Genomic DNA, 27,939 nt, shown 5'->3' with positions numbered 1-27,939 from the left:
ATCATCCGTCAACAGAAGGCTGACTGGCTTTTGGAAACACAACAGAAACGCACACGCCTTAGAGAGAAAGACCCACAGAGACAGGGGCCGAGGCCAGAGGCTGGTTCCTACCTCTTTCTCCAGGATCCTAGCGATCTCTCCCAGGGTCCGATCCAACGCGGAAACCTTATTGTTTGCCCACGACCCACTGTCTTGGACTTGCAGCTGTTTTAGAAGGTCTTTGGCCAGTCGCTGAAGCCTTCAACACAAAAGGAAAGGGAAGGAATGAGTGAAAGGGAATGGCGCCACTCATGAGTGAGACCACAGTATCTCATTTTTCTAAACTTTTTGAAACAAAAGTTACTCCCATTATTGTGTTAGAAACTGCTCCCCGGAGCACCTTGGGGGAGAACAAGCAACCACCCCCAAGGCTGGTGCAGCTTCCTGGTCACCAACAACCATCTAGTCCTCACGCACCAGCAGAAGCGGACGGCACCGTCTGTGCACAGGGCTGGGGAGGGCAGTTGTGGCCGTCACCACCGTGAACAGAACTGGAGATGCCGAGAGGTGAGTACAATGGCAGAGAACCTGAGTGTAACAACCTGAGCAGGGTTTTGTTGCTGTTGTTAATCCTCACAAGGATATTTTTCCATTGCTTTTTAGAGAAAGTGGGGGCGGGGGGGGGGGGGAGAAAACAGCGATGTGAAAAAGACACATTGACTGGTTGCCTCCCGCACACGCCCCAACTGAGGACAGGGAGTGACCCCAATGAGACACTTTGGTGCACAGGCTGTCGCTCCAACCACTGACCGACACCGGCCAGTTCAGTGTTTCATATTTTGATTTATATCTTTAAGCTGGCTTGGACATTATGTTATTAGCATTGTAAACTCTTAATGCCAAACGCCCCATGGTCCAATTTACAGGCAATTTGGAATTGCCTGTCGACTGCTAATGTCATTTACTTAGACAATCAAGCTATTACCTGCATTTCACCAGGAAATACTACACATTACCTAGATCCTGGGGTTCTTTAGTAAGGGGGCTGCTATCCTATTTCCTGTGGCCCCTACTTCTTCTGTTTCTCTGTGAGCAATCTTTTCCTTTCTACTCACTTGCTTCAGCATCTCACCAGCTGACACTAGCCTCGCCCGTCTCTCCAGTGTCCTCGCCCACAGACCCTGCTGCTGACCTTCACCTTTATCTGTGATGGATTCCAGAGGCCGTCACTATAACCACATTCTTGTAAACAGGTCACCTTCCCCGGCCGTTTTGTTGTGACCATCACTGTGCGGCTCTCCCTGGGGGCGGGGCTCCATGTCAGCGCCCTGCGCCATTAATCTTTTTAGCTGATTGGTAAGTATCTGCCAGGTTTTTCCACTCCATGCAAGAGGCTGGTCTGACTATGATTGGGATCCGACCCATCTGTCAGGCTGCCCCTGCCCATTCTCCACAAAGACTTGCTTCACACACTCCCCAATCCCTTCACACCCCCCCTTTCTTTCTCCCTCTTGCTTTCATAAGATCTTACATTTCACGGGCAATGGGAGCTATTGTGAGGAACAAGAAAATCCTCACTTTCCTCCACGAATCCTCAAGCCTCTCTGCACGTCACCCACACGCTCCTGTTACAACTGAGGGGACTGCCCCTCCCGTGTGGGCTGATGCACCCCAGTCCACGCTCCGCGCTCTTCCGGGATCTGTACCCTCACTCCTTCCCGCTTCAGTGTCTGCAAATGCTCCCACCTCATCCTCCTCTGGGAAAGTCCTCCTGATCCCTTATCAGCGTCAGCGTTCTCCTGGTTGCCCAGCCCCGGCCACTCGTCACACAGCTCTCCCTCCATGAGCCTCCAGCAAAGCCTCCTGCGAGGAGGGGAGCTCTGCATCGGGACGTCCCACACGGCAGCCGCTGAGCCAGGAAGTGGTCAGTGTGGCCGAGGAAGGGAAGTGTAAGCCGCACTGGCTTTAATGCTGAAATACGAACAGCACACGTGGCTGGAGGCCGTCATGCTGCTTCCACGGTGTGGAAGGCAGGAGGGGCTCCAGGAGAGGGTCCTGCCTCCTGTCGCGGCACAGCCACAGCCCAACACGCTGCCTCCGCACACGTGCCCCCGGCACACCGCCAGGGAACGGCGAGCAAGGGTCTTCTTACATTCTCCACCCCGCCCACAGCCTCAGAGGTACACAGCACTTTCAGGTACAAAACCGTATTTAACCCTCCGAGAACACTGTCCCTTAGTGTTATGTCTGTTTGAAAATGAAGAAACTACGCCTCAAGCGAATCCGGTGACTCCCCAGACCTCACAACTGGTGGAGGTGCTACTGGGACAGAAGTCTAGGCACGCGATCTTTACATCCCAGGTTTTACCTCTGTACCATATCAGTTAATTCAAAAAAGGACATTTATTCTCAAAGTAGTAATAGGCTAGAATACAATTTCATCTATAGCTGCATTTATGTAGAAGTTTCTCAAAAAAGGCAACAGCAAATGCAGCTAAAAAAAGACACGGGTGAATTCCAGTTTAAACCTCAGCTACCCATGTGAGATTACTGTGATACGTGAAACAATGAAGACAACTCCAAAGCCAAAATACCTGTGCTTAAACCTGGCTCCAGCACAGACCACATGTGTCAACCGCGGCAGGTCATGGAACTCTCCGAAGCTCACTTTCTTCATCTTAAAAGTGGAGGAAATGTACATATATTTCCTCTCCAAGCTTTTGAAGATCACAGGTAAATAATGCAACATACTGAACATCATTCACTACAGTGGACATTCAATAAATGTTCAACTATTATTACTATTCATTGACAGAAAGTTCTCAATCTAACAAAAGGAAAAAAAACCCAGTAAGAGCAACATTTTTTCCCCCTCTAACAGTTAGAGTCTAACTGAATATGGGCTGGAGTTCCATCCGATTACAGTTACTGACCTTATCATGTGGAAGAATATTGGCAGCGAACTTCACTGTGGGATAGATAAGTAGCCACTTCAGCTTTTGGCTGAACAAAGACTGCACACCATGTAACTAAATATCCAGCCCAGCAATGAATGCACATGAATCCAGCAGTCCTCTTACCAGGAATGCTCACATTCCACTGAAAACCAGTTACTTGGGGAGGCACAGGACCATTTTAATTCACAGAGTACAAGAGGCTTGTATTTCACCCCGAGGTAAATCAAATCCGGGATTCATGTGAGCCTACCCTTCAAGGAAGAACGCCAAATCCAGGGGACGCTCGAGTAACATGAGCTAGCCCTCTGCTCCACTGCTGCCTCCACAAAAGCACCAGTAAAACTGCCCATCTCGAGAACAAACGCCTCAGATTTTGTTTGATTCATGCTATAATCACAGAACGTCACAGCACTAAGCTATATTTTCCTTACAGGGCAAAAACAGGAGCTGTTAGAGGGTGCAGTTTTTAACACAGAAAATGTTATTCGGATTACTTCTGGCAGATAATTTTTCTAGCATGAAAGAGAGTGGAGGCTTTGTAACTCCTGGGCTAAAATATGAGAAGTGTCTGTCAGGTAAATGATTTTGTGGAGAATGTTGTACAGTCAGATATTTTCTTCTCAAAACTTGAACAAATTCCAACAATGATTCTAAGTTCAAATCTGTCGCTGGTGAATGTGAGATGTAAGAGTATCTCTGGAAGGAACCCTAAATTTTATCACAGTGAAATTTGGGGGAGTTTGTTGGGATCACTGGGAAGATCTGCACAAGTATAAGAAGAGACTGGGTCCACTCTGGTGTGTGGACAGAAAAACAAACACTTTATCTTTTCTTATTTTCACCTCCTCTATTTGAAAGGTACACGGTTTAAATTTAGGGTTATTGGTTACCCTTCTATTTCTTTTAAAATATATTTTATTGATTTTTTACAGAGAGGAAGGGAGAGGGATAGAGTTAGAAACATCGATCAGCTGCCTCCTGCACGTCCCCTACTGGGGATGTACCCGCAACCAAGACACATGCCCCTGACCAGAACCAAACCTGGGACCCTTCAGTCCGCAGGCCGACGCTCTATCCACTGAGCCAAACCGGTTAGGGCTACCCTTCTATTTTTAAACAATATGCTTAACCTTTATTTTTAAATATAAGAGCTCAAAAAATCCCTACGTAATCCATCAGTGACTAGATGTTTAAAATCATGAAGCGGAATGAGATGGCCGAGGGAGTGATTCTCCATTAGTAACAGTGATGGTGGGGGTCAAGAGGAGGAACGAGAACCCGGCAAAAGGTCAGCAGAAAGCAGGCTGTCAAGCGAGAGGACAACCCAGAGCAGCCGGGCGGCCTGTGTCACACAAGCCCCTGAACGGTGACCTGCTGGACTGAGTGCAGGCTCCCTGCACGGGGCTGTGGACTCGGCCAAATGACTTGCTTTGGCCGTGGGGCTGGAGGGGCGAGATATCCCCTGTGGATACGGAGGCGGCAATCCTCCCCAGAGCAAGCCGAACCACCCCAGGAGCGTCCTGAAGGGATTCTGCACATGTCCGAGTGGCCTGCCACTCCCAGGGCCGAGCCAGACTTCCACACAGGCTGTCACGGGGGCAAGGAGAGGGAGCTGCAGCAGAGGCCTCCGCTGTCCTGAGGCCACGGCTCAGAGCGGCTTCTGCCGAGGTCTGTGGGTCAAGCTGGTCGAGAGGCGAGAGCACACTGAGGAGGAAGGGAAGCGAGTCCACCCCTGGTGGAGAAGTGGACACATTACAGACACACCCGCAGAGCCGCTCAGCGTCCTCTGGACGTCTCTGCCAACACCGCACCACGGCCCTCAAATTATTAACTGTCCTCAAGTTCTTGGCTCTATTTCTAGATTCTTTTTAAAAATCTCTTCCTATCAATATGTATTATTATTTATGTGCCAATGAAAAGCTGTTTTAACTACATATCTGTTAGCTTGGTCCTACTTTAGTCTCCTTCAAAAAAATTTTTTTGTAGAAATTCTCATTTATTTTCCCATATGTTCTTTTTCCAAAAAATTTATCTTTATTGTAAAAAACATTACGTATGTCCCCCTTTTACCCCCTCAACCCACCCTTGCCCCCTCAGGCCATCACATGGATTCTACCTCTATTTTAAAAAGGCTGTTATGTAATTGGAATCACACTCCATATGTAGGAAAATTTAAAGAGAATTTACCACACTGTGACTTCCATCCAAGAGTGTAATTCGTCTTTGCATTTACACAAGTCTTATTTTATACCCCTGGTAGCATGTTAAAGTTTTATTTTTATACAGGCTTCATACATTTCTTGTTGAGTATATTCTTAAATAGTTCATTTTTATATTGCTATTGCAAATGATGTTTATGTTCTCCAACTGATTATCAGAAAGAGAGCCATTAATTTTCATACCCTGGACATGCTGCTGCATCACGTCTGGCCAGTGACTGACCCTCTTAAGGCTCAGTTTCCCTGAAGAAAAGGACCGAGTTGTGAGGAGTAAATGAGTCCTCACATGTAGAGCCTGGCGCAAGGTAAGCGCTCAGTAAACGTCACCTACTATTAATATTATCACATTCATTCGGTGATCAGCCGTTTCACTGACTTGATTCTCTTGTTCTACTGGTTCTTCACTTGATCTCGGGGGCTTTTTAGCTCTACAGGATCCTCATAATCTTGGTAATTTTGTTCTCCTCTGTGAAAGGTTGTATTTCCTTTTAGAATGGCAATGGCTAATAGTTCCGAAAAATAATAAAAAAATTATCTGGTGGGTGTCTCATTTCTGAAAGGTGGTAATATTTCTATTCTGAATGTAAGCGTTGCTACATCAAAATGCTACAGCATATCTATCAACTATGTAATTAGTGACAGTACACAATTTGTGCATTTGTTTCCTGACCCTTTTCACCATTAAAAACGTCATCTTTGTATGTAACCGTTTGGCACAATTGGCATGTTTCACTGAGCACCATGAAGCCTCCAGTGCGCTCCTCAGCCCCAGACTCGCACGCCTTTCCTCAGACACCGCAACCTGCGCCCCATCACCAAGGAGAGACCCTTCCGCCCCGCACCTCTGCGGGCCGCCAATCAGAGAACAGCTGTTGCGTCGTTACACTCACACCGTACGGGAGTCTGAATCCTCCTCTGTCCAAGCGACCGTCACCCGACTCCTGACGGAGACCCCCGGCAGGAACCGGCAGTCGAGCCAGAACTACTCTGTCAGAACAAGGGGCGTTTAGGACGAGGTGGTTCTTGGCTGAGGGCCTGCCCTGTGCACTGAGGACTGTAGCAGCACCCGGCCCGCCACACACGTGGTGGCAGAGCACCATCGACCGAGCTGTGATGACCAAGAAGTTACCCCATATCCCAGACGGAGACCAAGGTCCCCTGGGAAACCCCCCCAGCTGGACACCACTGTGTTAGGAGAGTGAAGTTCTAGGCACCTGACACAAAGCCCATGCTCACAGGCACACGATGGCTCAGAGAAGCTTTGCTGCAGGCAGAGACTAAAGAAATGGAGAACTCAAATGTCGGATAAAATACTCACTTTGCTTTATAAGGTGAGTCAGAGCCAGAATTTTTTGTTTCCATTAAACTTTCATATTCCTTGGCCCTGAAAAGACAAAAGTGTAATCACTGTTTATTTTGCTGCTAATTTTTTATAACAAAAAAAAACCTTGGCTGTGTTTTTCCTCTTCCAAAACTGGGGACATTACTACATTAACTTTAACACTTTGATTTCTGAAACTGCTTCTTTAAAATACTATAAATGCTGTCAAAAAAGACCTAAAAATACATTTTTATGGATAGAAAGCAGATTCATAAAAACACTACTGAATTTAAAGATGCTAAAATCATGATTAACTTTAAAACCATATTAAATTTCTATGAAGTAGTTGAGCTGGCTGAGTATCTATGAATTCAAAGGCATATAATATGCAATATTAAATATAGATAAAGAAGGGTAATTTAACTTTAGAAATAATTTCAAAGCCGGTAGAAACTATTTGACCAGACACTCAAGGCTCCGCTGTGTTTTGCTTGTGCTTTTTATACGGACTAAATGCCAAGTGTCTGCAAACAGCCACCCTCTCACTCGGCTCCACTTGCCTGAACCAGGCAGCCGACAGCCCACACCACCGTCTCACACAGGTGTCACTGCAGCAATCCACTAATGTTGCTTAATCTGCCGGTTTCTCTTTGGGGAGGAAAAAGCTACTTTAAATTTTAACTGCTCACCCAAAGGGTCCTCTCATCAAAGAATTAGTGCAACAACCTATGAAAGAATTAGCCACAATGTATTCCAACCCAGCCAGCAACGGGGCAGGTGGAAAACTAAACTCTGCTTCATAAAAAATGTGAAAGACACAAATTATAACGAGCCTAATAGGGAAAAAGCAAACGAGCACAGGTGATACCTGGGAACTAAATAACTAAATCAGAATTAAATATTAAATGATGTATCATTTAAACCTACATATGCTCAATGCTATTGGCCAAAATATTAAGACATATCAAAACGGGAAAATAACCACTTGGTAGCTGCAAGTGAGTATGACCTCGGATGAAAGGTGGGAAAGTAACTGTGGGGCAGGGGAATCTGTGCCGAGCTCGGGACTGCGTAAGAACTGTTTCACACGGTCTGGAAACTCGACCCGGTATCATTTCCATCTAACAAAGAAGAAACTGCGGCTTTGGAAGATGTCTGTGATATCAAAGCATACGCTTATCTGGGGCTTGAAGTGCAGGCAGGGAGAAGGTACGAGCTAGCGTGGACACCTGTGGGAAGAGGACACCTGAGGTTTTGAGCGAAGAAAACGACATGATCTGCCTCGCATTTGACCAGCCCGCTCTGGCTGGAGTGTTTACAACAGACTGAAGGGGCACGGGCGGAAGCAGGGACAGCAGCAGAGCAACCCCCAGGCGAGGGAGCCTGGTGCAGGGCCAGCAGTGACGTCTGATATGAGACTCTGAGTCTATTTTAAAGCAAACCTAACATCATTTGCAGTTGGATGAGATGTGAGGTTCGTGGGAGAAAGAGAAGGGGCTGTGTGGGGGAGGGGAGAGCAGGGCCTTGCTTGGGACACACCAACTTGGAATAACACTGGAGACATAACTTGGTAAGTGGAGGCTTTTTACAGCCACAGGCCTGGGTTAGCTCGAATGTGCACACAGAGAGGGAAAAACAAGTCCAAAGGGCCCGTGGCCTCCCAGAGTCCGGAGGTCGGCAGGCTCTCTGCATAAACTAGGAATGAAGGACTACCATCCCCTGAACTACTTTTAGAAGTAGTTTTAGAAACTAAAACTACTAGTAGTTGCGGAACTACTTTTAGAAACTTGGAGGGACCTCCCGAAACACAATAAAAACCCTCTTCTGCCCGTTGCGTCCATGGCCGCTCTGAGGCTGTCATGATTCTGTAAAAGGAAATGGAGCCTTTCGTTGATTACCACGTGAAGTCGGAAACTACAGAGCTGACCACCACTCACCATTATTCGACCCACGTTTCCCTGTTCCAGGGGTCAAGCTTCTCCATCTTTCGAGATATTTGGGAACAAAGGTATGACAACACATTCAGGCTACCTTCTCTCAGATCACCTGCTCGGGAGGCACTGCACTGTGTCCTCGAACAAGACGCATCCGTCATCGGGGGTGCGGAGCTGCGAGGTCACGCTGCGCCACCAGCTACCTGGGCCTCAGATGTCACTTTGAGGCTGATGATAAACTACAGGTCTGACAACTCACTTTCCATTTCCAGATATTTCTTGAACTTTTTCTTGTTGTGACAGGCAACCAAATTGATTAAGCCTAGTCATGGGATTTAACACTACAGCCAGCAGACTTCTATTTGTTGATTGCTATTGATTTTCTTTAATACTTCATTTAAAAATCAATAGCTGGGAAGAAAAATAGGCCTGGTTTACACATACTAGACATCCCACCGCATGCTGGGGGAGGCACAAGTTTGGCAGGGCCGCTGCATCAAATTATAAGAAGAGCTCTTAGCAGGTGAAGGCAAGGGCTTTAGATCGATAGGCAGTTTTCTTTCTCAATCAAAGAAAGTGGCTATAAATTAGGCTCATCAGTGTTATTTTCGAGGCTTTCTTGAAGTAAACAACTTTAAACTTTTTGTGGGGGTTAGAGGGTCTTTCTTGAATTTCCATTAAAAAGAATACATCACTAATAGTTTTTCTTTTTTGTTTTTTAAGGACAGTTATGGTACCTGGAGTTCATGCGGGCTTTTATCTTTTTGGCTTTTTTTTTATTTTTTTGCCGCTCTTCTCCATCTTTCAAAGGCTCTGGTGGAGCTGTACTTTCGACCACAATGTCAATAATGTACTTCTTTAAGGAAAGATGCTCCTGCAAAATAAATCAAAAAGTAAATATGACAAATAAAAAATAACACAGTATTGCTACGGGCTTACAGTAAGTATAAAAGATTACGCAGCCCAGCAGGCGTGGCTCCGTGGTTGAGTGTCAACCTATGAACCAGGAGGTCACAGTTTGATTCCCAATCAGGGCACACATGCCTGGGTTGCAGATTCAATCCCCAGTGGGATGTGTGCAGGAGGCAGCCGATCAATGATTCCTTCTCATCATTGATGTTTCTCTCTCTCTCTCCCTCTCCAAAAGCAATAAAAACATATTAAAAAATAAAAATAGCTATCATGAAATGGTATCTAGAACTGACTTCAAAATATTATTTGGGGAGTGGGTGAGATGTCTGTCGGTGAGGCAGAACTTACCACAAGGTCACCACTGTTAGGGCTCAGTGATGAGTCAGTATATGGAGGCTCGACACACTATTCTGTCTACTAGTGGGTATGTTTTAAATTTTCCACAAAATACCAGTTTGGAAAACATTTATCTTGTATGAAAAAATAATCTGTACACCTGAGTCTTAAAATTCTGTTTGGCTTACCCAAGTAAGTGAAATAACAACATTCATCTCTCTCAGGCATCCTAGAGCTGAACCCAAGATGCCATTAACACCTGTGCACACCATTCAGGTGCTGAAGTGTGCCCTGCCAGCGTGAACCTGCTGTAAGAACAGGAGACAATCTCCTGCAGGAAAGTGGATGTAGACTGAGGAGGTGCTCCACACAAAGGAGCTCGATGTACATTATTGGTCCAGTCACCTTCCTTAACCTGGTCTTGTTACGTCTGAGGCTCTGGGACGGGGCCCAGGTTAAGTGGCTATCATCTTGGCCTAGAAACAGTGCTGACCCAGCAGTCAGGCCCTGCCTTGCAAAGGCAGTAAGACGAAGGCCCTAACGCTTTTCACTTCACTCCACACCCAAATCTGTGCGGACAAGGACACCAGCAGAACCCGTCCTGACACTGATCTTGCTGCACAAGGTCTGGCATCAGTACACCTGAGCAATGCTCGCACAGCTGCGTACACAGGCCAGCAGCCTCCCTCTCCCTCAAACTAGCCTTAGCAGGAGTATAGTCCATACAATTTGGTTGCCTAATTATTTTTCCTCCCTAATCACTGTGCTAGATTCCATTGTTCTAGATTGTTCTAGGTATGATTTGAGCCCTGCCCTAAACCATAATCTTTGGGTGGTGCCAGGCCAAGGCGGGTGTGAGCGAGGTCCGATCGACCCGCCGATTGCCCCACAGACAGCGACCAGCGGTGGCGGTGGGGGGCAGGGCCATCACCTGGCTCCCAGGCGCTGAGGGATCTGGGCAGGGGGCCCGGCCCCAGTCAGTCATCCCACAGGTGGGATTGTGGAGCATGAGGGGGCGGCACCAGGCCACGGCGAGGTGCCAGGCGGGGCTGTGGGGCTGCTCGGCTGGGGGCATGAGCTGGGGCCCGATCCCCGCAGGCCACCCCAAGGGACCCACCCATGCACGAATTTGTGCACCAGGCCTCTAGTATATTAATATTTTTGTTGCAAAATTAATAAGAAAATGCAAGGAAAAGCAAGCTCTTTAAAGAAAATAAGGTCAATTTGTTTAAGGGCACAGCTCTAGGCTTACTTGTGCTGTGGAAGAATGGGTATAACTGTGTAAAAATACACTCATCTTTTTGTATTTACCCAAAATTCTAATTAATATGCCACAAGCACAAGGAAAAGCAAAATATACTCTTAGTCTTTTTCCAAATATAAATCAATGAGGACCAAAAATCATCCAAAAGGCCCTGGATCTCCTTCCTTCCTAAAACCATTTGAAAACACACACTCCTGTCTTCACAGAGTCTTGCTCTCCTACCAACAAGCTGGAAGGCTCTTATTAAAGGGGAAATAAATGGTAATGGAAGTGACATGACTTGAGGTGGCAAACACCCAATACTATATACAGATGATATATTACAGAACTGTACACCTTAAACCTGTATCATTTTATTAAGCAACGTAACCCCACTACTACACACACACACACACACACACGCGCGCGCACGTGCACATATACACACACATAAATATGTATATACTAGAGGCCCGATGCACGAAATTGGTGTGCGTGGGGGAGGGGGGTCCCTCCGCCTGGCCTGCGCCTTCTCGCAATCTGGGACCCCTCGCTCCTAACCGTCTGTCTGCTCGCTCCTTACCACTGGGCTTGCCACTCCTTAGCACTGCGCTCGCCAGCCGTGAGCCTGGCTTCTGGCTGAGTGGTGCTCTCCCTGTGGGAGCGCACTGACCATCAGGGGGAAGCTCCTGCATTGAGTGTCTGCCCCCTGGTGGTCAGTGTGCATCATAGCAACCGGTTGTTCTGGTTGTTCCACCATAATGGTCGCTTAGGCTTTTATTATATAGACTAGAGGCCTGTTGCAGGAAGATTCCTGCAAGAATAGGGCTTCCTCGGGCCTATTCCTGCAAGAATAGCGCTTCCTGAGTCCGGAGCGAAGCAGAGAAGGGAGCGAAGCCCACTGAGGCGGGCTCCCTCCCTTCCCCGCAGCCTCGCTCCCTCCCTTCCCCGCAGCCTCGCCTCCCTCCCATGTCCAATGCCTCAGTTCCGCTCCCATCTCTGCTACCTCCGATCCGTTCCCTTCTCCTCTGCCACTTGGCTCCCTTTTGCAGTGCTTGGCTTCCTTCTACACTGTCTTCAGTCTTCGCTGGGCGCCTGTGTATGCAAATTAACCACCATCTTTGTTGGGTTAATTTGCATACTCTTCTGATTGGTTGGTGGGTGTAGCGAAGGTACGGTCAATTAGCATCTTTGTCTTTTATTAGTGTAGATATATATCTTATTTGGCCATTCCATTTGACACTGTTCATTCTACATAAGCATTAAGAGCAGACAGTTCTGAGGAATGTTCCCTATTAAGTGCTGGATTAGTTGCAAAGTAACACAAGATGAAATAAAAATTATCTCCCTCCCCTCCCCCGCATAAAAAAAAAAAGAGCAGACAGTTTTCTTATAGGCATAGAAGCACAGATTGACACATCTATAATCATAAAAGCATAATATGCTAATTAGACCGGACATCCTTCCAGATGAAGCCGGGGCTGCGAGGGAAGCCTGGGTCCTGAGTGCCAGAGGGAAGCCGGTGCCAGCACCCAGGGGAAGGAAGGCCTACTCTTGCATGAATTTTGTGCATTGTGCCTCCAGTTAGAAATAACACTGAACTGTAAGTCAAAGTGTCTACACCAGGATAAATTCTGCAACTCATGACAGAGTGACTTCTCTGGGCCTCAGTTCCCTCACTAGTAAAATAAAGGCATTAGACAATCAATTCTAAAGTGCCCCCTTTATAACATTCTAAGAATCAATGTGAAAACACCAAAAGGTAATTAAGGATGGCTAATTCCACACTCGCACACTAAAAAAATGTGAAGTCTGGTTTTTAAGTCACAATTGTGACTTCTCATTTAAGCATCATTGCTATAATCTGAAATACTAATAAATGTATGTAAGGAAACTAATACTATACAGACATGATCTCATCAGAGTTTATACCCCTCTTATTCTTTTAATTACCTTTTATGGCATACTAGACCAAAGCTCTGGCCTTTCTAACATCATTTACTATATTAAATACTGAGGTTTATGATCCTGATATTCTATCTAACTCCTCCTAAAGGTTCTCATAATTCCTGATTTTGTAAAAGAGACATGAAAAAATTAAGCTACAGACAGGTTCATGATCTTTGGGAAGGAATGTAAAAGCTCTAAAAATAGGATATATAGGGAAATATGAATGACACAATACAAGATTACTTCCATTTTAGAGCTTTCTCAAGTGTTACCTCAGAATAAACACATTTCATAAAATGTGGCACATCGATACATCGAAGGAAATAATCTGCTTCCCATTATTTTGAAATACTGTAATACGGACTGAGAATTGTTAAGGATGTTATTCTTCCTAGATCAAAAGGATTTAAAGATCTCCTTTGAAAAAAGGACCAAAGTTTCATTACAATAATAACAAGTATATTTTTACTTGAAAATTAAAAGGTGGTGTGTTATGCTCAAGAGGTTTATTTCTCTGGAGGCAAGTTTACTTTCAGGAGCAGGGCGGATGCCGAGTTACTAATCAGACGAGAAAACAATGCAGGGTTTTAACACTCTTTTGGAAAACTCATTTTTCTCTCATCATCATTCTGTACTTTCTCAACTTACTACGTGCCAAGGGCTTGTGATAACTGCGTGAGTTAAAGAGGGACGAATCTCTGGATGTCACAGTTAACTCAGAATAAAGCCAAAAGCATGTGTGGTAAATGATTATTGTGGTTGCTATCAACCCTTCATAAAACTATTCCAGCAGATTGTCCTCCAGACAGACAAGCGGAACTCTGGTGTGTAATTACTGGTTTGCTGGATGGCATGAGCCATATCAAATAAAGTATCTACATATATTATCCAAACACGACTCAAAAATAAAACCACCATATATAAAACTTAGTCCATTTATATGTAAAGAGAGTGTTCAGAGACTCGTGAAACTATGAATTTATCAGAGATAGCACAAATTGAAGAGGTAGCTCATGTGACAGTTTTACTATCTGTGTTTTTCAGGCACCTGGATGAATGCAGAATGAACAAGCAGGTGCTGAAGAAATGCTTAAAAAATAAAATAAAAAGTTTGAGAGTTCTATTATATTTAGATAAAATTTAAAATTTCATCAAACAGCAAATTTGAGACAATCTGAAACATAATGCTTTTTATCAAAACAGGCCCTTTGTGCGACAGCATCATTTTGAAAAATTAAACACATGTAACAACTTTTCAAACTTTACCGGCTATTTTAATTGTACGGAGTATTCAACTGTGCTAAGTTCTCTTTCTATAGGTGTAGGAGATACACTTATGTTTTTATATATTATAATCTACGGATTGTATTGCTGGGAATGACAGATGAGAAAGTGAAGCTAATGAACTACTGTGAAACAGACGCCATGCAAAGAGAAGAGGCCATCTTCTGATAAAGACGGTGTCCACCATCTGTCCCCCTGCCACTCAGTGACAATTACAAATACTCCATCAGTTTTCTGATGGGTGAAATGATAAATGAGGTAAAGATGTCTGCAGATTCTGATGTTCCTTTCTGATCTAATCTGAGGTCTAACATATAACTCAAAGCAAAGCTCAGAATATAAGCTGTTTAACTGATTACATATAGCAATGTACTTTTTTTATAGAAGAGAAAATAACTAAAATAAAAATATATTTTTAGGGATAAAACTAGATGCAAAAATAAAACTATGAAAGGGACAGCAGAGAAAGGGAGAGAAGGAAGAGGACATATAGGCATCACTAACCAAAATGAAGTTTGCAATGTTGGTGCCATACAAAAGTAATATTCAAAGAGAGAGACATTAGAGAGAAAAGAGAGATGTTTCATATTCTTAGAAGATAAAATTCATTAGTAGGATAAAACATGTAAATATGATCATGATAAAACTATGTAATATATATAACCAAGAAATAAAAAAAGAAATACATGCAAATAATAACAATATGTTAGCAGTCTTTCCATTTTTGAGAAAAGGATATTAATGAGCACAAAAAAGCATTAAAAGAGTAAAAACATTTGTGTAACAATGAACAAAACTGATCTAATATATGATACATACCCAGAGAGAAAACATATTCTTAAAATTTTATAATGTACTAAGCTATAAAGAAAATCAATAAACTCCCCAAAGTACAACCTATCTAGCCATATTCTCTGACCATAATGCAATAAAAGTTGAAATTAAAAACAAAGAATAGTACTCATTTTGGCAGCATGGATTTCAAAATTGAGCAATGCACAGAAGACCAGCCTGGCCCCTATGCAAGACCTAAGTCAAATCCATGAGTCACTTTTATTTATTTATTTATTTTTTTATTCTTTTTTTTTCTTTTTTTTATAATATATTTTATTGATTTTTTACAGAGAGGAAGGGAGAGAGATAGAGAGTCAGAAACATCGAAGAGAGAGAAACATCGATCAGCTGCCTCCTGCACATCTCCTACTGGGGATGTGCCCGCAACCCAGGTACATGCCCTTGACCGGAATCGAACCTGGGACCCTTCAGTCCACAAGCCGACGCTCTATCCACTGAGCCAAACCGGTTTCGGCCCATGAGTCACTTTTAAACATGTTCACTCATACACATAAAACAAAACAAAAGGCATCGCCACCCTTATAATCTATAACCTTAGAAATACCTCTTTGTTTAAAAGGAAATAGAAAGTAAAACTCAGAATACCTTTAAAACCCATTATTTAAAGTAAGAATAGTCTGTAAAGAATGTTTAACAACTAAATGAAGAAAACTACACACTTTACTAACTGATACACATACACATACACACACACACACACACACACACACACACACACAAATTCAACCAAGACTTGAGTAGACCAACATGTTGCTGTATGGAAAGAATTAATAGTTAAAATATATCTACTCTTATTCATTCAATCTAATTAAATTTAATTTATAATTTCAATGCAATCCCAATAAAAATTCAAACAGAAGTTTCTTAGCTACATAAGTTAATTGCAAAGGTCATGTGCCAACTGAGAAGCAGAGGAATAGTCAAGGCAATTCTGAGAAAGAATGAAGAGGAACAAACTTACCCTATTACGATGGACGCAAAAAACAAAAACTACCCATTCAATTCTTGAAGATAATAATTGTCAATCTACACATCTATACCCAGTGAAAACATATTTCACAACAAAAGTATATAAAAACAAAGAAACTCCAGAATTTCCTGCAGGAGATTCTCTCTAGCCTGAGCAATGGGTACATAAATCATTGTTTTACTATTTTTCTACTAACAATATACTAGCATATACACCTAGTGCTCTGAGGTATTTATAAATAATTTTACCAAAATACTTAAAAGTAGGAACAAAATACTTAATGTAGGTCTTTTGTAAAAGCAAGGTGGCACAATGGAAACTTAAAAAGCAGGGATACTTGTATCTATACTACTGTCAAACAAAACAGACTTTATGTAAGAAAATTTTTCAGTTAGAAAAAAATACCCCAATTTATTTGGGTGAATTTGTTATGAATTTTATGCTAAAAACAAAAAGCAGTGGCAGAAAAAAAGGAAAACTATTGATTTATAATATTACTCACGCTAAAAGTCATTCCACATAGCAAAAGGCTGAATTCACTAGGAAGACACACAATTTTATCTTTATTTTTTGGTTAATACTCACAAAATGATATTTTTTTCCCACTGATTTTTAGAGGGAGTGGAAGAGAGGGAGGTAGGAGGTGAGAGGGAGAGGGAGAGGGAGGGGGAGGGGGAGGGGGAGGGGGAGGGGGAGGGGGAGGGGGAGGGGGAGAGGGAGAGGGAGAGGGAGAGGGAGAGGGAGAGACACATTGATGTGAGAGAGACACATCGATCAGTTGCCCTCTGACATGACCTGATCGGGGCCAGGGATTGAACCTGCAACCCAGGTATGTGCCCTTGACGGGGAATCGAGTCTGAGACCCTTTGGTGACGGGGTTAGCGCTCTAACTACTTAGCCACACTAGCAAGGGCAGAAGATACAAAATATTACTTCATATATTTTATGTTAATTCTCACTGGGAATACTTTTCCCATTGATTTTTAGAGAGTGGAAGGGAAGAGAGAGACAGAGTGAGAGACACATCAACGGGTTGCCCCCTGCATGTGCCCCACCTGGGGCTGGGGATCCAGCCTGCAGCCACGGTACCTGCCTGTGGCCAGAACTGGACCAGTGACCCTTCAGTCCACTCACCCAAACTGGCCAGGACAGCACAGTTTTAAACTGATATGCTCTTAATAATATAACCTCAAAATAAATAAGCAGGAATGGACAAAACAAGAAGAAACAAACAGGATATTTTAATACCCTCCATCAGTAACTGTAAGAATAAACAGACAAAAATCACTATGGATACAGAATATTATAATATCATAATTAATGTGCTTGATAGAGTAACTGGAAAATATACATTCTCTTCAAGCAGATAGAACATTTAAAAAACTGATCATGTGCTATACTAAGACAGATTTCAAAGAATTTCAGACTATATTCTCTTGCTCTTATTGCAATTAAGTTAGAAATCAATAGATGAAACTTCTATGTTTGGAAATTTCAAATCAACCTTCTAAACAACTAATGGGTCAAAGAAAAAAAATATAAGGGAAATAAAAAATACATAATGAATAATAATGAAAATACTTTGCGTGAAAGAAGACCTTAGAAATTAATATCTTTATGCACTTAACATTAGAAAAATGCTGAAAATTAAGGAGGCAAGCATTCGCCTAAAAGAATGGCAAAATAATCTCCAAGGAAGAAGTAAAAAGGAAGTATTAAAACCAAGAAATAACATTAATGAAATAAAAAATTAAAAAGCAATAGATAGGATTGACAAAACCAAAACCCAAATCTTTTGAAATACTAACAAACATCTTGCAAGAATGATCACAAAAAAATAACGGCACAAAAAAAATGTCTAAAATAAAAAAACCACAGAGAAGTCTTTAAAAATCACAGAGAATACTATGGAAAATATTTTTTGGTAAGACTTTTGAAAACTTATGAAGAAAACATAATTTCCTAGAAAATTTACCAAAACAGATGTAATAAATCAGAAAACTGAAATACACTCAAAGAGATTAATTACTAATTTAAAATCTGACCAGGCCAGAAGGATGGCTACTATCAAACAGACATAAAATAACGCTGTTGGCAAGGATGTGGAGAGACTCGGACCCTTGTGCACGGCGATGCAAAGTAAAACGGTGCAGCTGCTGTGGAAAACAATGTAATGTTCCCATAAATTAAAAACAGAACGCCCATATGATCCAGAAATCTACTTCTGAGTATATATCCCAATACTTGAAAACAAGCACTCAAACAGATATTTGAACATTCATGTCCACAGCAGTATTATTTGCAACAGCCAAAAAGTGGAAGCAAACCAAGTGTTCAACAAATGAATGGATAAAATATGGTATTGGAATATCCAGGCAATGAAATATTATTCGGCCCTTAAAAAAAATCTAACACAGGCTCCAACATGGCTGAACACGACGACAAGGGAAAGAAGCCATTCCTAAAGCAGGAAACAACGTGGGATTCGACTGATGGGAGGTGTTCCAAGTAGTCAAATCCAGAGACAGAAAGTAGAGTAGTGCCTGCCAGGCTCTGGGGGGGAGGGAATTATTGTTTATCTTGTCCTTTTGTGAGGAAAGATCTCTGTGGATGGATATGGGTGATGGCAGCATAACAACGTGAATTTACGTAATGCCACTGAACTGTACACTTTAAAATGGTTTAAATGAGAAATTTCAAGTTATATGTATTTTACTACAAATAAAAGAAAAGTCAGAAAGACAATGTCCCCAAAAAGCACATACCAGGAAATTACAACTTTATAGACAGATTAAACAAACCCTTCAGAGAGATCATTTCTATTTTATTCTACCCAGGAATTTTTTAAAAAATATATATTTTATTGATTTTTTACAGAGAGGAAGGGAGAAGGATAGAGAGTTAGAAACATCAATGAGAGAGAAACCTCGATCAGCTGCCTCCTGCACACCCCCCACTGGATATGTGCCCGCAACCAAGGTACATGCCCTTGACTGGAATCGAACCTGGGACCCCTGAGTCCGCAGGCCGATGCTCTATCCACTAAGCCAAATTGATCAGGGCTACCCAGGAATTTTTTTAAAAATAGGAAAAACTAGTCAGTTTATATTATTAAACTAATATAATATTAATAGAGAAAGAAAAATTAGGAAAATCCTAAATATTTGCATAACGAATACAACTATGTTTTAAAATCATGACCAAAATAAGTTTATCAGAAAAGCCATGAATGTAATACATCACATTAAAAAATTAAAGGATAAATCAACCTTTTCATAAGATACAGAAAATATTCAATAAAAATCAATACCTGTTTATTATTTTTAAGATCTTACAAAACTAGGGATCGAAGGGAACTTCCTTGATAAAAGCCATTTATAAACCCCTGTAAATTAATTAAAATTGCAAATGATCTATCTTACCTTTTTCTTTTCTTTTTTAAAATATATCTTTATTGATTTCAGAGAGGAAGGGAGAGGGAAAGAGAGATAGAAACATCCATGATGAGAGAATCATGGAGCGGCTGCCTCCTGCACGCCCCCCACTGGGGATCCAGCCCACAACCTAGGCATGTGCCCTTGACCAGAATTGAACCTGGGACCCTTCAGTCCACAGGCTGACGCTCTATCCACCTGGTCAAACTAGCTAGGGCTATCTTACCTTTCTTATTAGCATTTTGCCCAACTCAGCCCAGATAGACAGGTGATTAGAATTTGTTCTGATAAATACAAGAAAATGCTCTCTATAACAGTCAACTTTAGATATGCATAACAGATATATGCAGCAAGACAACAGGTATATAAACCAAGCTCATAGTCTGAGATTTAAAATTTTTTTACATATTGATTTTTAGAGAGATGGAGCGATATCGATCCATTGTTCCACCCATTGATGCATTCATTGGTTGCTTCTTGTATGTGCCCTGACCAGAGATTGAACCCACAACCCTGGCGCATTGGGAAGACACTCCAACCAACTGAACTACCATTTATCTTGTCCTTTAGCATGTAAAGAATCAAGTCTGGAAGATTCTCATTATAGCACTTACTCCAGAGTATAAAGACAGTCCCTTTTCCAACCTTATGGAGGTTACTAGGTCAGAATAAAGACGAAGAGGAGGTTTAAGTAAATTTTATCTCTTTTCAGCAGAAGAAATTTGGAGATGAAAAAAGGAAAATAAGAAAAACACTGTAGCCCTGGCCAGCGTGGTTCGGGTGGGCATCATAGCACACCAAGAGACTGCTGGCTCCATTCCCAGCAGGGGGCGTGCAGGAGGCAAGCTGATCAATCATTCTCGCTCATCACTGATGTTTCTATCTCCCTCTCCCTCACCCTTCCTCTCTGAAATCAAGAACAACATACTAAAAATAAATCAATAAAATATCTATTTTTTAAAAAGAAAGCATCTGTTAGGAATTATCTGTTACATCCCAGACTGCCACCAACTCCGGGAGCCATCATTACCTCTTCCACTTCAAAGCTAGACACACTTTGGCCAAAGAGATCAACTTACTATTTCACTGAATACAGGGATGTCTTTATGGTTTTACGAATTTAAAATTACTTTTTTTCTTCAATCACCTAATTAGCATAATTTTTCAAAGTTGTATACTTATTTGGGATTTGTAAAACCACACTTAGTTGTAAACATCCAAGAAGTTACAGTTAATTTAAGATCCTTCAGGAACTCCTTTTCATGCTTTCCATGAATTAAATAAAATAATTATTTTCTCTATATTTATGTACACAGGCAAACAAACAGAACTTGTATAATTTATATGCTTTTAAAGCCAAGGAGTCACAACAAACAGAAATACATAAACTCAAATTTAAAAAACACAAAAAAACTTTCTTACTTTATTCTCTATATAGAATTAAATGTACTTCACACAAATTCCATGAAAAGCATTATCAGCTTCTTTAGATGAACTAAATCCAAACTACAAAGAAATCTGAGTTTTAATTAAAATAAATTTCATCATTTCTCTAGCATTGCACACAAAAAAATTAAATATAGGAATGTATTTAAACTAGCACCCATTTGTTTTGACCTTTAAGAATCACATACTTTTATCATTTGGATTCTAAGATGATGAAAGAGAAAAACATCAGACCTTTTTTTGTGAAGGCTCAAGAAACAAAACATTTCCTGATCAAATTAAAATAAAAAGTAAAAACACTAAACCTTTCTTGCTGGGCAGCTGCCTATTATGTTTAACAGACGTAAAACAAAATGTGTCAAAGATCAAGAGTAAGTTATCTGATATGTCAAATGCATAAGGTCAAAGGTACAATTTTATTAGGTCAGAGGTGGTATAAATAAAGTCTTGTATGTCAAAGAAGGGTCACAGACCAGATGTATAAAATATAAAGACATCACAGATGACAAGTAATAACTTTAAGTAGGACAAGTATGTTTACTATAGATACCCCCACTGATTAAAAATGAAACTTCCCTGTGAGAAAGATAAAACTGCCTTTCTAGATCAGATAAGTCATGTGCTATATTGCACACTTGTGTTCATGAAGAAGGGGCTATAACTAAAAATAACTACAGTCAAAGAATCGCTTAATGAAGGTGATAGGTTCTGAGAAATGCATCGTGAGCCGACTTCACTGCTGTGCGAAACTCACAGAGTGACTCACTCACACCTGGTGATGCAGCTGCCACACCGCTGGCCGCGTGGGACAGCCTCCTGCTCCCAGGCTGGTCTGTGCACACGTGACTGCACTGAATACTCTGGCAACTGTAGCACATTGGCAAGTTTGTGTATCTAAACATAGAAAAGGTACAGTAAAAATATGGCAGGAGCCGAAACCGGTTTGGCTCAGTGGATAGAGCGTCGGCCTGCGGACTGAAGGGTCTCAGGTTCGATTCCGGTCAAGGGCATGTGCCTGGGTTGCGGGCACATCCCCAGTGAGAGATGTGCAGGAGGCAGCTGATCGATGTTTCTCTCTCATCGATGTTTCTAACTCTCTCTCTCCCTTCCTCTCTGTGAAGAATCAATAAAATATATATTTTAAATAAATAAATAAATAAATAAATAAGAATTAAAAAAAGAGTGAACTGTATATAACTTCACATCAACATTAGGGATCATCTCAAAGACTTCAGGTTGAGTGCAAGAAGCCAGACACAAAAAGTACATACTACACGACAGCATCTATCACATCAAGGACCGGCAAGACTAATTGACGGTGCGAGTACTGACAGACTGGTTAGTTACCTTCTGGGGGTGTGACTAGGACAGGACATGAGGAAACTTTCTGGGGTGCACGAAATTACCTAAAACTTGATATGAGTGGATCAAATATAAACATTCATTAACCTATACATTTGAGTTCTGTGTACTCTAATACATGCTTACGCTTCAAGAAAAGGGTTAAACATACATGTGCACCTACATCAATTATGGCCCTCTAAGAACCACAATAAGGTTAAGAGATGCAAGACAGGTCTAACTGGTGTGGCTCAATGGATAGAGCATCGGCCTGCGGACTCAAGGGTCCTGGGTTCGATTACGGTCAAGGGCATGTACCTTGGTTGCAGGCACATCCCCAGTGGGGAGTGTGCAGGAGGTAGCTGATCAATGTTTCTAACTCTCTATCCCTCTCCCTTACTCTCTGTAAAAATCAATAAAATATATTAACAAAAAGAGAGAGAGAGATGCAAGACAAACATGAACTTTTCATCTTTGGGAATTTGTTATAACAACAACAACAACAAAAAAAACCCTAGAAATTCAAAGATTAGCAATGCCACCCATGTTTCAGTAACAGCAGGGAGAAATTATTTATTAAAATGCTTACATAAATCTAAATTCCAGGTCAATAATAATTATAGGTATATAAATAATGCATTTCCAAACATTTATACATCATATACTATCATTTAATTAGGATATTATTATATACTAGAAGCCTGTTGCACGAAGATTCGCGCAACAGGCCTTCCTTCCCCTGGCTGCCGGCACCGGTTTTCCTCCGGCACCTGGGACCCAGGCCTTTGGTCCGGCCGCAGCGGAGAAGCCAAGCCTCTTCAGTCTTCACTCCAGCCGGAGCCTTCAGTCTTTGCTCCACGCCTGCATATGCAAATTAACCGCCATCTTTGTTAGGTTAATTTGCATACTCATCCTGATTGGCTGGTGGGTGTAGCAGAACGACACCAATTTGCATGTTTCTCTTTTATTAGTGTAGATACTATCATATAAATCTCACTGTTTTATACGAAAAAAAATTGTTTTGAGAGAGGGAGAGGGAGAGAGAGATAGAAACATCAATGATGAGAGAAAATCACTGATTGGCTGCCTCCTGCACGCTTTCCACTGGGGATCAAGCATGCAACCCAGGCATGCGACCTTGACCAGAATCAAACCCAAGACCCTTCAGTCCTCAGGCCGACGCTCTATCCACTAAGCCGAAATGGCTAGGGCTGAAATTTTGTTTTTTAATATATTTTATTGATTTTTTACAGAGAAGAAGGGAAAGGGATAGAGAGTTAGAAACATTCATGAGAGACAGACATCCATCAGCTGTCTCCTGCACACCCCCTACTGGGGATGTGCCCACAACCAAGGTACATGCCCTTGACCAGAATCGAAGCTGGGACCCTTGAGTCCACAGGCCGACGCTCTAGCCACTTAGCCAAACTGGTCAGGGCATAGGGCTGAAATTTTTATTGTCAACTGTTTTCCAAGAAATGTAGAGCATCACTAATAATTCTTTTCTTATATTATCTATAATAATAAAAGCGTAATATGCAAATCAACCAAATGGCCAAACAGCTGAATGATAGTCCGGACAACCTTCCGGACAAAGCCAAGGCTGTGAGGGCTGAGGCAGCCGGGGCTCTGAGGGCCGAGCCCCTTGCATGAATTTTGTGCATCGGGCCTCTAGTTAAAATATAAAAATACCATAATTTTATACTAGAATTATATTAAACACAGTATTAAATTCTTATTTTTATGTTTTGTGTTAATATGCACACTAAAATAACACATTTGTACACTATGACAGTAGTTATTAAGTGTTAATATCGTTTTAAATAATCACAGAACTACACAGAGCATGGCCTTCTTAGTATAAAGGTGTGTAAATGAAAAGTGGAGCTCACCACTTCCTCATCCGAGAGCTCTCTCCCTTGGATGCTGCTGCTCTCTCGCACGGCTTGCTGGTGCTTCCTTCCCTTAATGTGGCTGAACAGATACACCTCTGAAGAGATCTACAAGCACAAAAGCAAGGCAATGTCATTAACCTAGATTTGCGTCTATTTTTAATGTTACACAGTCAACTCAGTAGACTATACGTGAGTTGAGATCACTCTAGCATTTACATACTAGGCTTACAAATGTTTTCTTTTGCTTCGGCACTCTGCACTCCTGCTCCCAAGTGCTCACCCTATGTTGTACTACTCACTTTGTGTAAAAACGAGGAAAGAAATTCATGGTATTCAGCAGATGCCTCTGTGTGAGTTTTAAAAAACAGGGAGAGCAGGGGGAGAAACCAAGATGTCGGCATAGGTAAACACCGGAAATTGCTGCCTCCCACAACCACTTCAAAAATACAACTAAAAGACAAAACGGACATAATCCAGAACCACAGGAAGGCTGGCTGAGTGGAAATTCTACAACTAGAAGGAAAGAGAAAAGCACACTGAGACTCAGAGGAGGTGCGGAAGTAAAGTGCAGAGGTACGAAGGCGCACACAGAAAGGGCTGGCAACTGAGGACACGGTTGTCTTTTTCAATCAGGAGGGAGTCTCAAGCTTCCGACTGCTCTGAACTCCAATTTCGGGCGAGTCTCTGGGGACTCATACGGGGAGAAACTGGACTGTCTGGCATCGGGTGGGACTCGAGGGCAGCTTCTCTCAGAGGTACTTGCAGCAAATACCGAGGAACACTGAGACCCGGGGCTTCTTAGGGCAAGGCTGAGGATCAGCCATAGCTGTTTGCTCCGCCCTGTTGATCCCGAGACCCCGCCCCACCCAAGCTGTGTGCAGGGGCTTTTGCATATGAATGGCATGGCCTTTTGCAATCTAAAATTACCTAACAAACTGCAGCTGGGTCAGAGAGACCCAGAACATCCAAAAGAAGGCCCAAGGCCCCATAGCAGCTTGCATTGCTTCACAGCTGGGCTTCATTTGGGCACCTCCAAACCCCAAACAAAGAAGAGGAATCTGCAGATCTCTCCATAGCTCCTTCTGGGTAGCCTCAGGCAGAGGCTAAATTAGCACCTCCTTAGAGATCCAAGAGCCAGTGTACCCAGTGGTCAGAGTGGGACCATCCAGATTACAACTCCTGAGATCCATAAGGGACACACTCAGGGGGCAGACTCAGTGAGCACCAGAGCCCCATTGAAGCAAGTCTTGCCCCGGAGTGGTGTCTCCAGCACAGAAGTTCTCCTACTGCAGACACAGCTGATTCTCACAGCCAATTGGCCTGGAGGTCAATTCCTCCCAGTGATACTTACAACAATCAAGGCTTAACTACAAGACTGTGCACAAAGCCCACAAAGGGGTGCACCAAGAGTGTCCACCTCAGGTAACTGGGGAGGCTGAGCCACTGGGCCCTATAGGACACCTAGCACAGAAAGCCAGTCTATCAACACAGGGAAGCAGCCAAAATGAGGAGACAAAAAAAAAGGTCACAAATGACAGAAATGGAGGAAAGCAAACTACTGGACATAGAGTTCAAAACCACAATTATAAGGTTACTCAAGAATCTTCTAGAAACCGCCGATAAATTTAGTGAGACCCTCCATAAATCTAGTGAGACCCTCGAGGATATGAAAAAGGACCAACTAGAAATTAAGCATACACTGACTGAAATAAAGAATATTATACAGACTCCCAACAGCAGACTAGAGGATCCCAAGAATCAAGCCAAAGATTTGAAATATGAAGAAGCAAAAAACAACCAACTGGAAAAACAAAAAGAAAAAAGAATCCAAAAATATAAAGATAGTGTAAGGAGCCTCTGGGACAACTTTAAGTGTACCAACATCCAAATTATGGGGGTGCCAGAAGAAGAGAGAGAGCAAGATACTGAAAACCTATTTGAAGAAATAATGACAGAAAACTTCCCCCACCTGGTGAAAGAAATAGACTTACAAGTCCAGGAAACGCAGAGAACCCCAAACAAAAGGAATCCAAAGAGGACCACACCAAGACACATCATAATTAAAATGCCAAGAGCAAAACACAAAGAGAGAATCTTAAAAGCAGCAAGAGAAAGAAACTCAGTCACCTACAAGGGAATACCCATACGACTGTCAGCTGATTTCTCAACAGAAACTTTGCAGGCCAGAAGGGAGTGGCAAGAAATATTCAAAGTGATGAATGCCAAGAACCTACAACCAAGATTACTTTACCCAGCAAAGCTATCATTCAGAATTGAAGGTCAGATAAAGAGCCTCACAGATAAGAAAAAGCTAAAGGAGTTCATCACCACCAAACCAGTATTATATGAAATGCTGAAAGGTATCCTTTAAGAAGAGGAAGAAGAAAAAGGCAAAGATACAAATTATGAACAACAAATACACATCAATCAACAAGTGAATAAATAATCTGATGAACAGAATAAACTGGTGAATATAACAGAATCAGGGGCATAGAAAGGGAGTGGACTGACTATTCTCCAGGGAGGGGGGGGGGGAGGAGTATGGGGGATGGGGGAAGAGACTTGACAAAAATCGTACACCTATGGATGAGGACAGTTGGGGTCGGGGGTAAAGGCAGAGGGTGGGGTGGGAACCGGGTGGAGGGGAGTTATGGGGAAAAAAAGAGGAATAACTGTAATAATCTGAATAATAAATATTTAATTTAAAAAAAAGTGAAGAAAAAAAACACGGGGAGAGTACATTTTCATACTTGAAACTCTAGTAATAAGTTCTATCTTTACAATATTGATAATGACAACCCACCAGGACATTGCACAGAGAACACTGCTTCTTTCTCTCATAAGGGGTCAGTTTGGGAGCATAATCAGTGTTTGCGTGTCGTCCACTGCTCAACTCAGCAGCTTTTTCTTTTCTTTGTTCAATCTGTTCCATGTGCCTTCTAATGCTTTCATCATGCTGCAGATGAAGTCAGAGTGTGAGAATATAAAAAAATTACTCAAATTATACTGATAACTTGAAAAAATATTTCTATTAGGCCTTCTAAAATAACAGCAGAATGTCATAATTCAATGTTAATGTGAACACTTAGAACAAGAATTTACATAAAGACCTTTAATATCTCCTGCATGTACAGTTACACTTCCTAAATGAGCTCCATGGAGCTACATGGGATCTTAGTAAGTGCTTTGTGGAAGAGGTTCCATGGTCAAATAAACTGGGAAAATAGGAAGTGAAAGCTAAAAAGGTTTTTAAAATTGACTTTATGTAGCCTGTAGTATGTCACTGTCTGTGAGCTATGACTCAATAAACAACATTTGACACACTCATTACACACAGCACACCTCTGAGAAGCACTTCCTGGAACACCCTGGGGGAATGGTGACCCACAGGTAAAGACCAAGCTGATCTTCAGCACATCAGGCCTCTGTCCACACCGACTACGCTGCCAACTGTCCTACACCTCCAGTGACTTCCCAGAGAACAAAACAAACAAGCTAAATTACACTACTTCCAATGTCTGACTCCCCCTCACACTATTTCATAAGGCTGAAATCAACCCATTCTCCTACACATGTAACTCATTTTTCTTTTAAGATTCAGCTCAGGAATGACTCTCTAGGATTCCTTCCCCGCACCCTTCATGTTGGACTGAGGACCCCCCCTGCACTGCAGCAGCTCTCTGTGTAACCTTCGTCCACGTGGAAGGTGTGTGCTCGGCATCTGAAGCTCACGTCAGAGTGTGAGTTTCTTGAAATTCACCATCTCTGTGAGGAGCCAACATGTGAAGAGTTGTGGCAGAATGTGAAGTATTCGTACTACCAGAAGCTGCACTACTGACGGTGAAGATTTTCTAGAAAATGTA

At 42.3% G+C, this 27,939-nt stretch overlaps 1 protein-coding gene across 1 annotated transcript in view; it reads right to left on the bottom strand.

The window, feature by feature from the left end:
• The window catches only part of SCAPER (S-phase cyclin A associated protein in the ER), a 161,646-nt gene that overhangs the window by 81,693 nt on the left and 52,014 nt on the right, over positions 1-27,939 (bottom strand). Inside the window, exons 19-23 of the mRNA XM_081114903.1 lie at positions 26,880-27,032; positions 24,074-24,181; positions 9,148-9,284; positions 6,474-6,539; positions 112-238 (exon numbers count right to left, since the gene is read on the bottom strand). Coding sequence (XP_080971029.1) covers positions 112-238; positions 6,474-6,539; positions 9,148-9,284; positions 24,074-24,181; positions 26,880-27,032 — 591 coding nt within the window. The remainder of the gene's footprint in view (positions 1-111; positions 239-6,473; positions 6,540-9,147; positions 9,285-24,073; positions 24,182-26,879; positions 27,033-27,939) is intronic.

This window comes from Myotis nattereri (genome assembly GCF_964212035.1).
Source record: "Myotis nattereri genome assembly, chromosome: 21".
Lineage (NCBI taxonomy): Eukaryota > Metazoa > Chordata > Mammalia > Chiroptera > Vespertilionidae > Myotis > Myotis nattereri.
The sequence above is the reverse complement of the archived record's forward strand: the minus strand, read 5'-3'. Positions and strand labels throughout refer to the sequence as shown.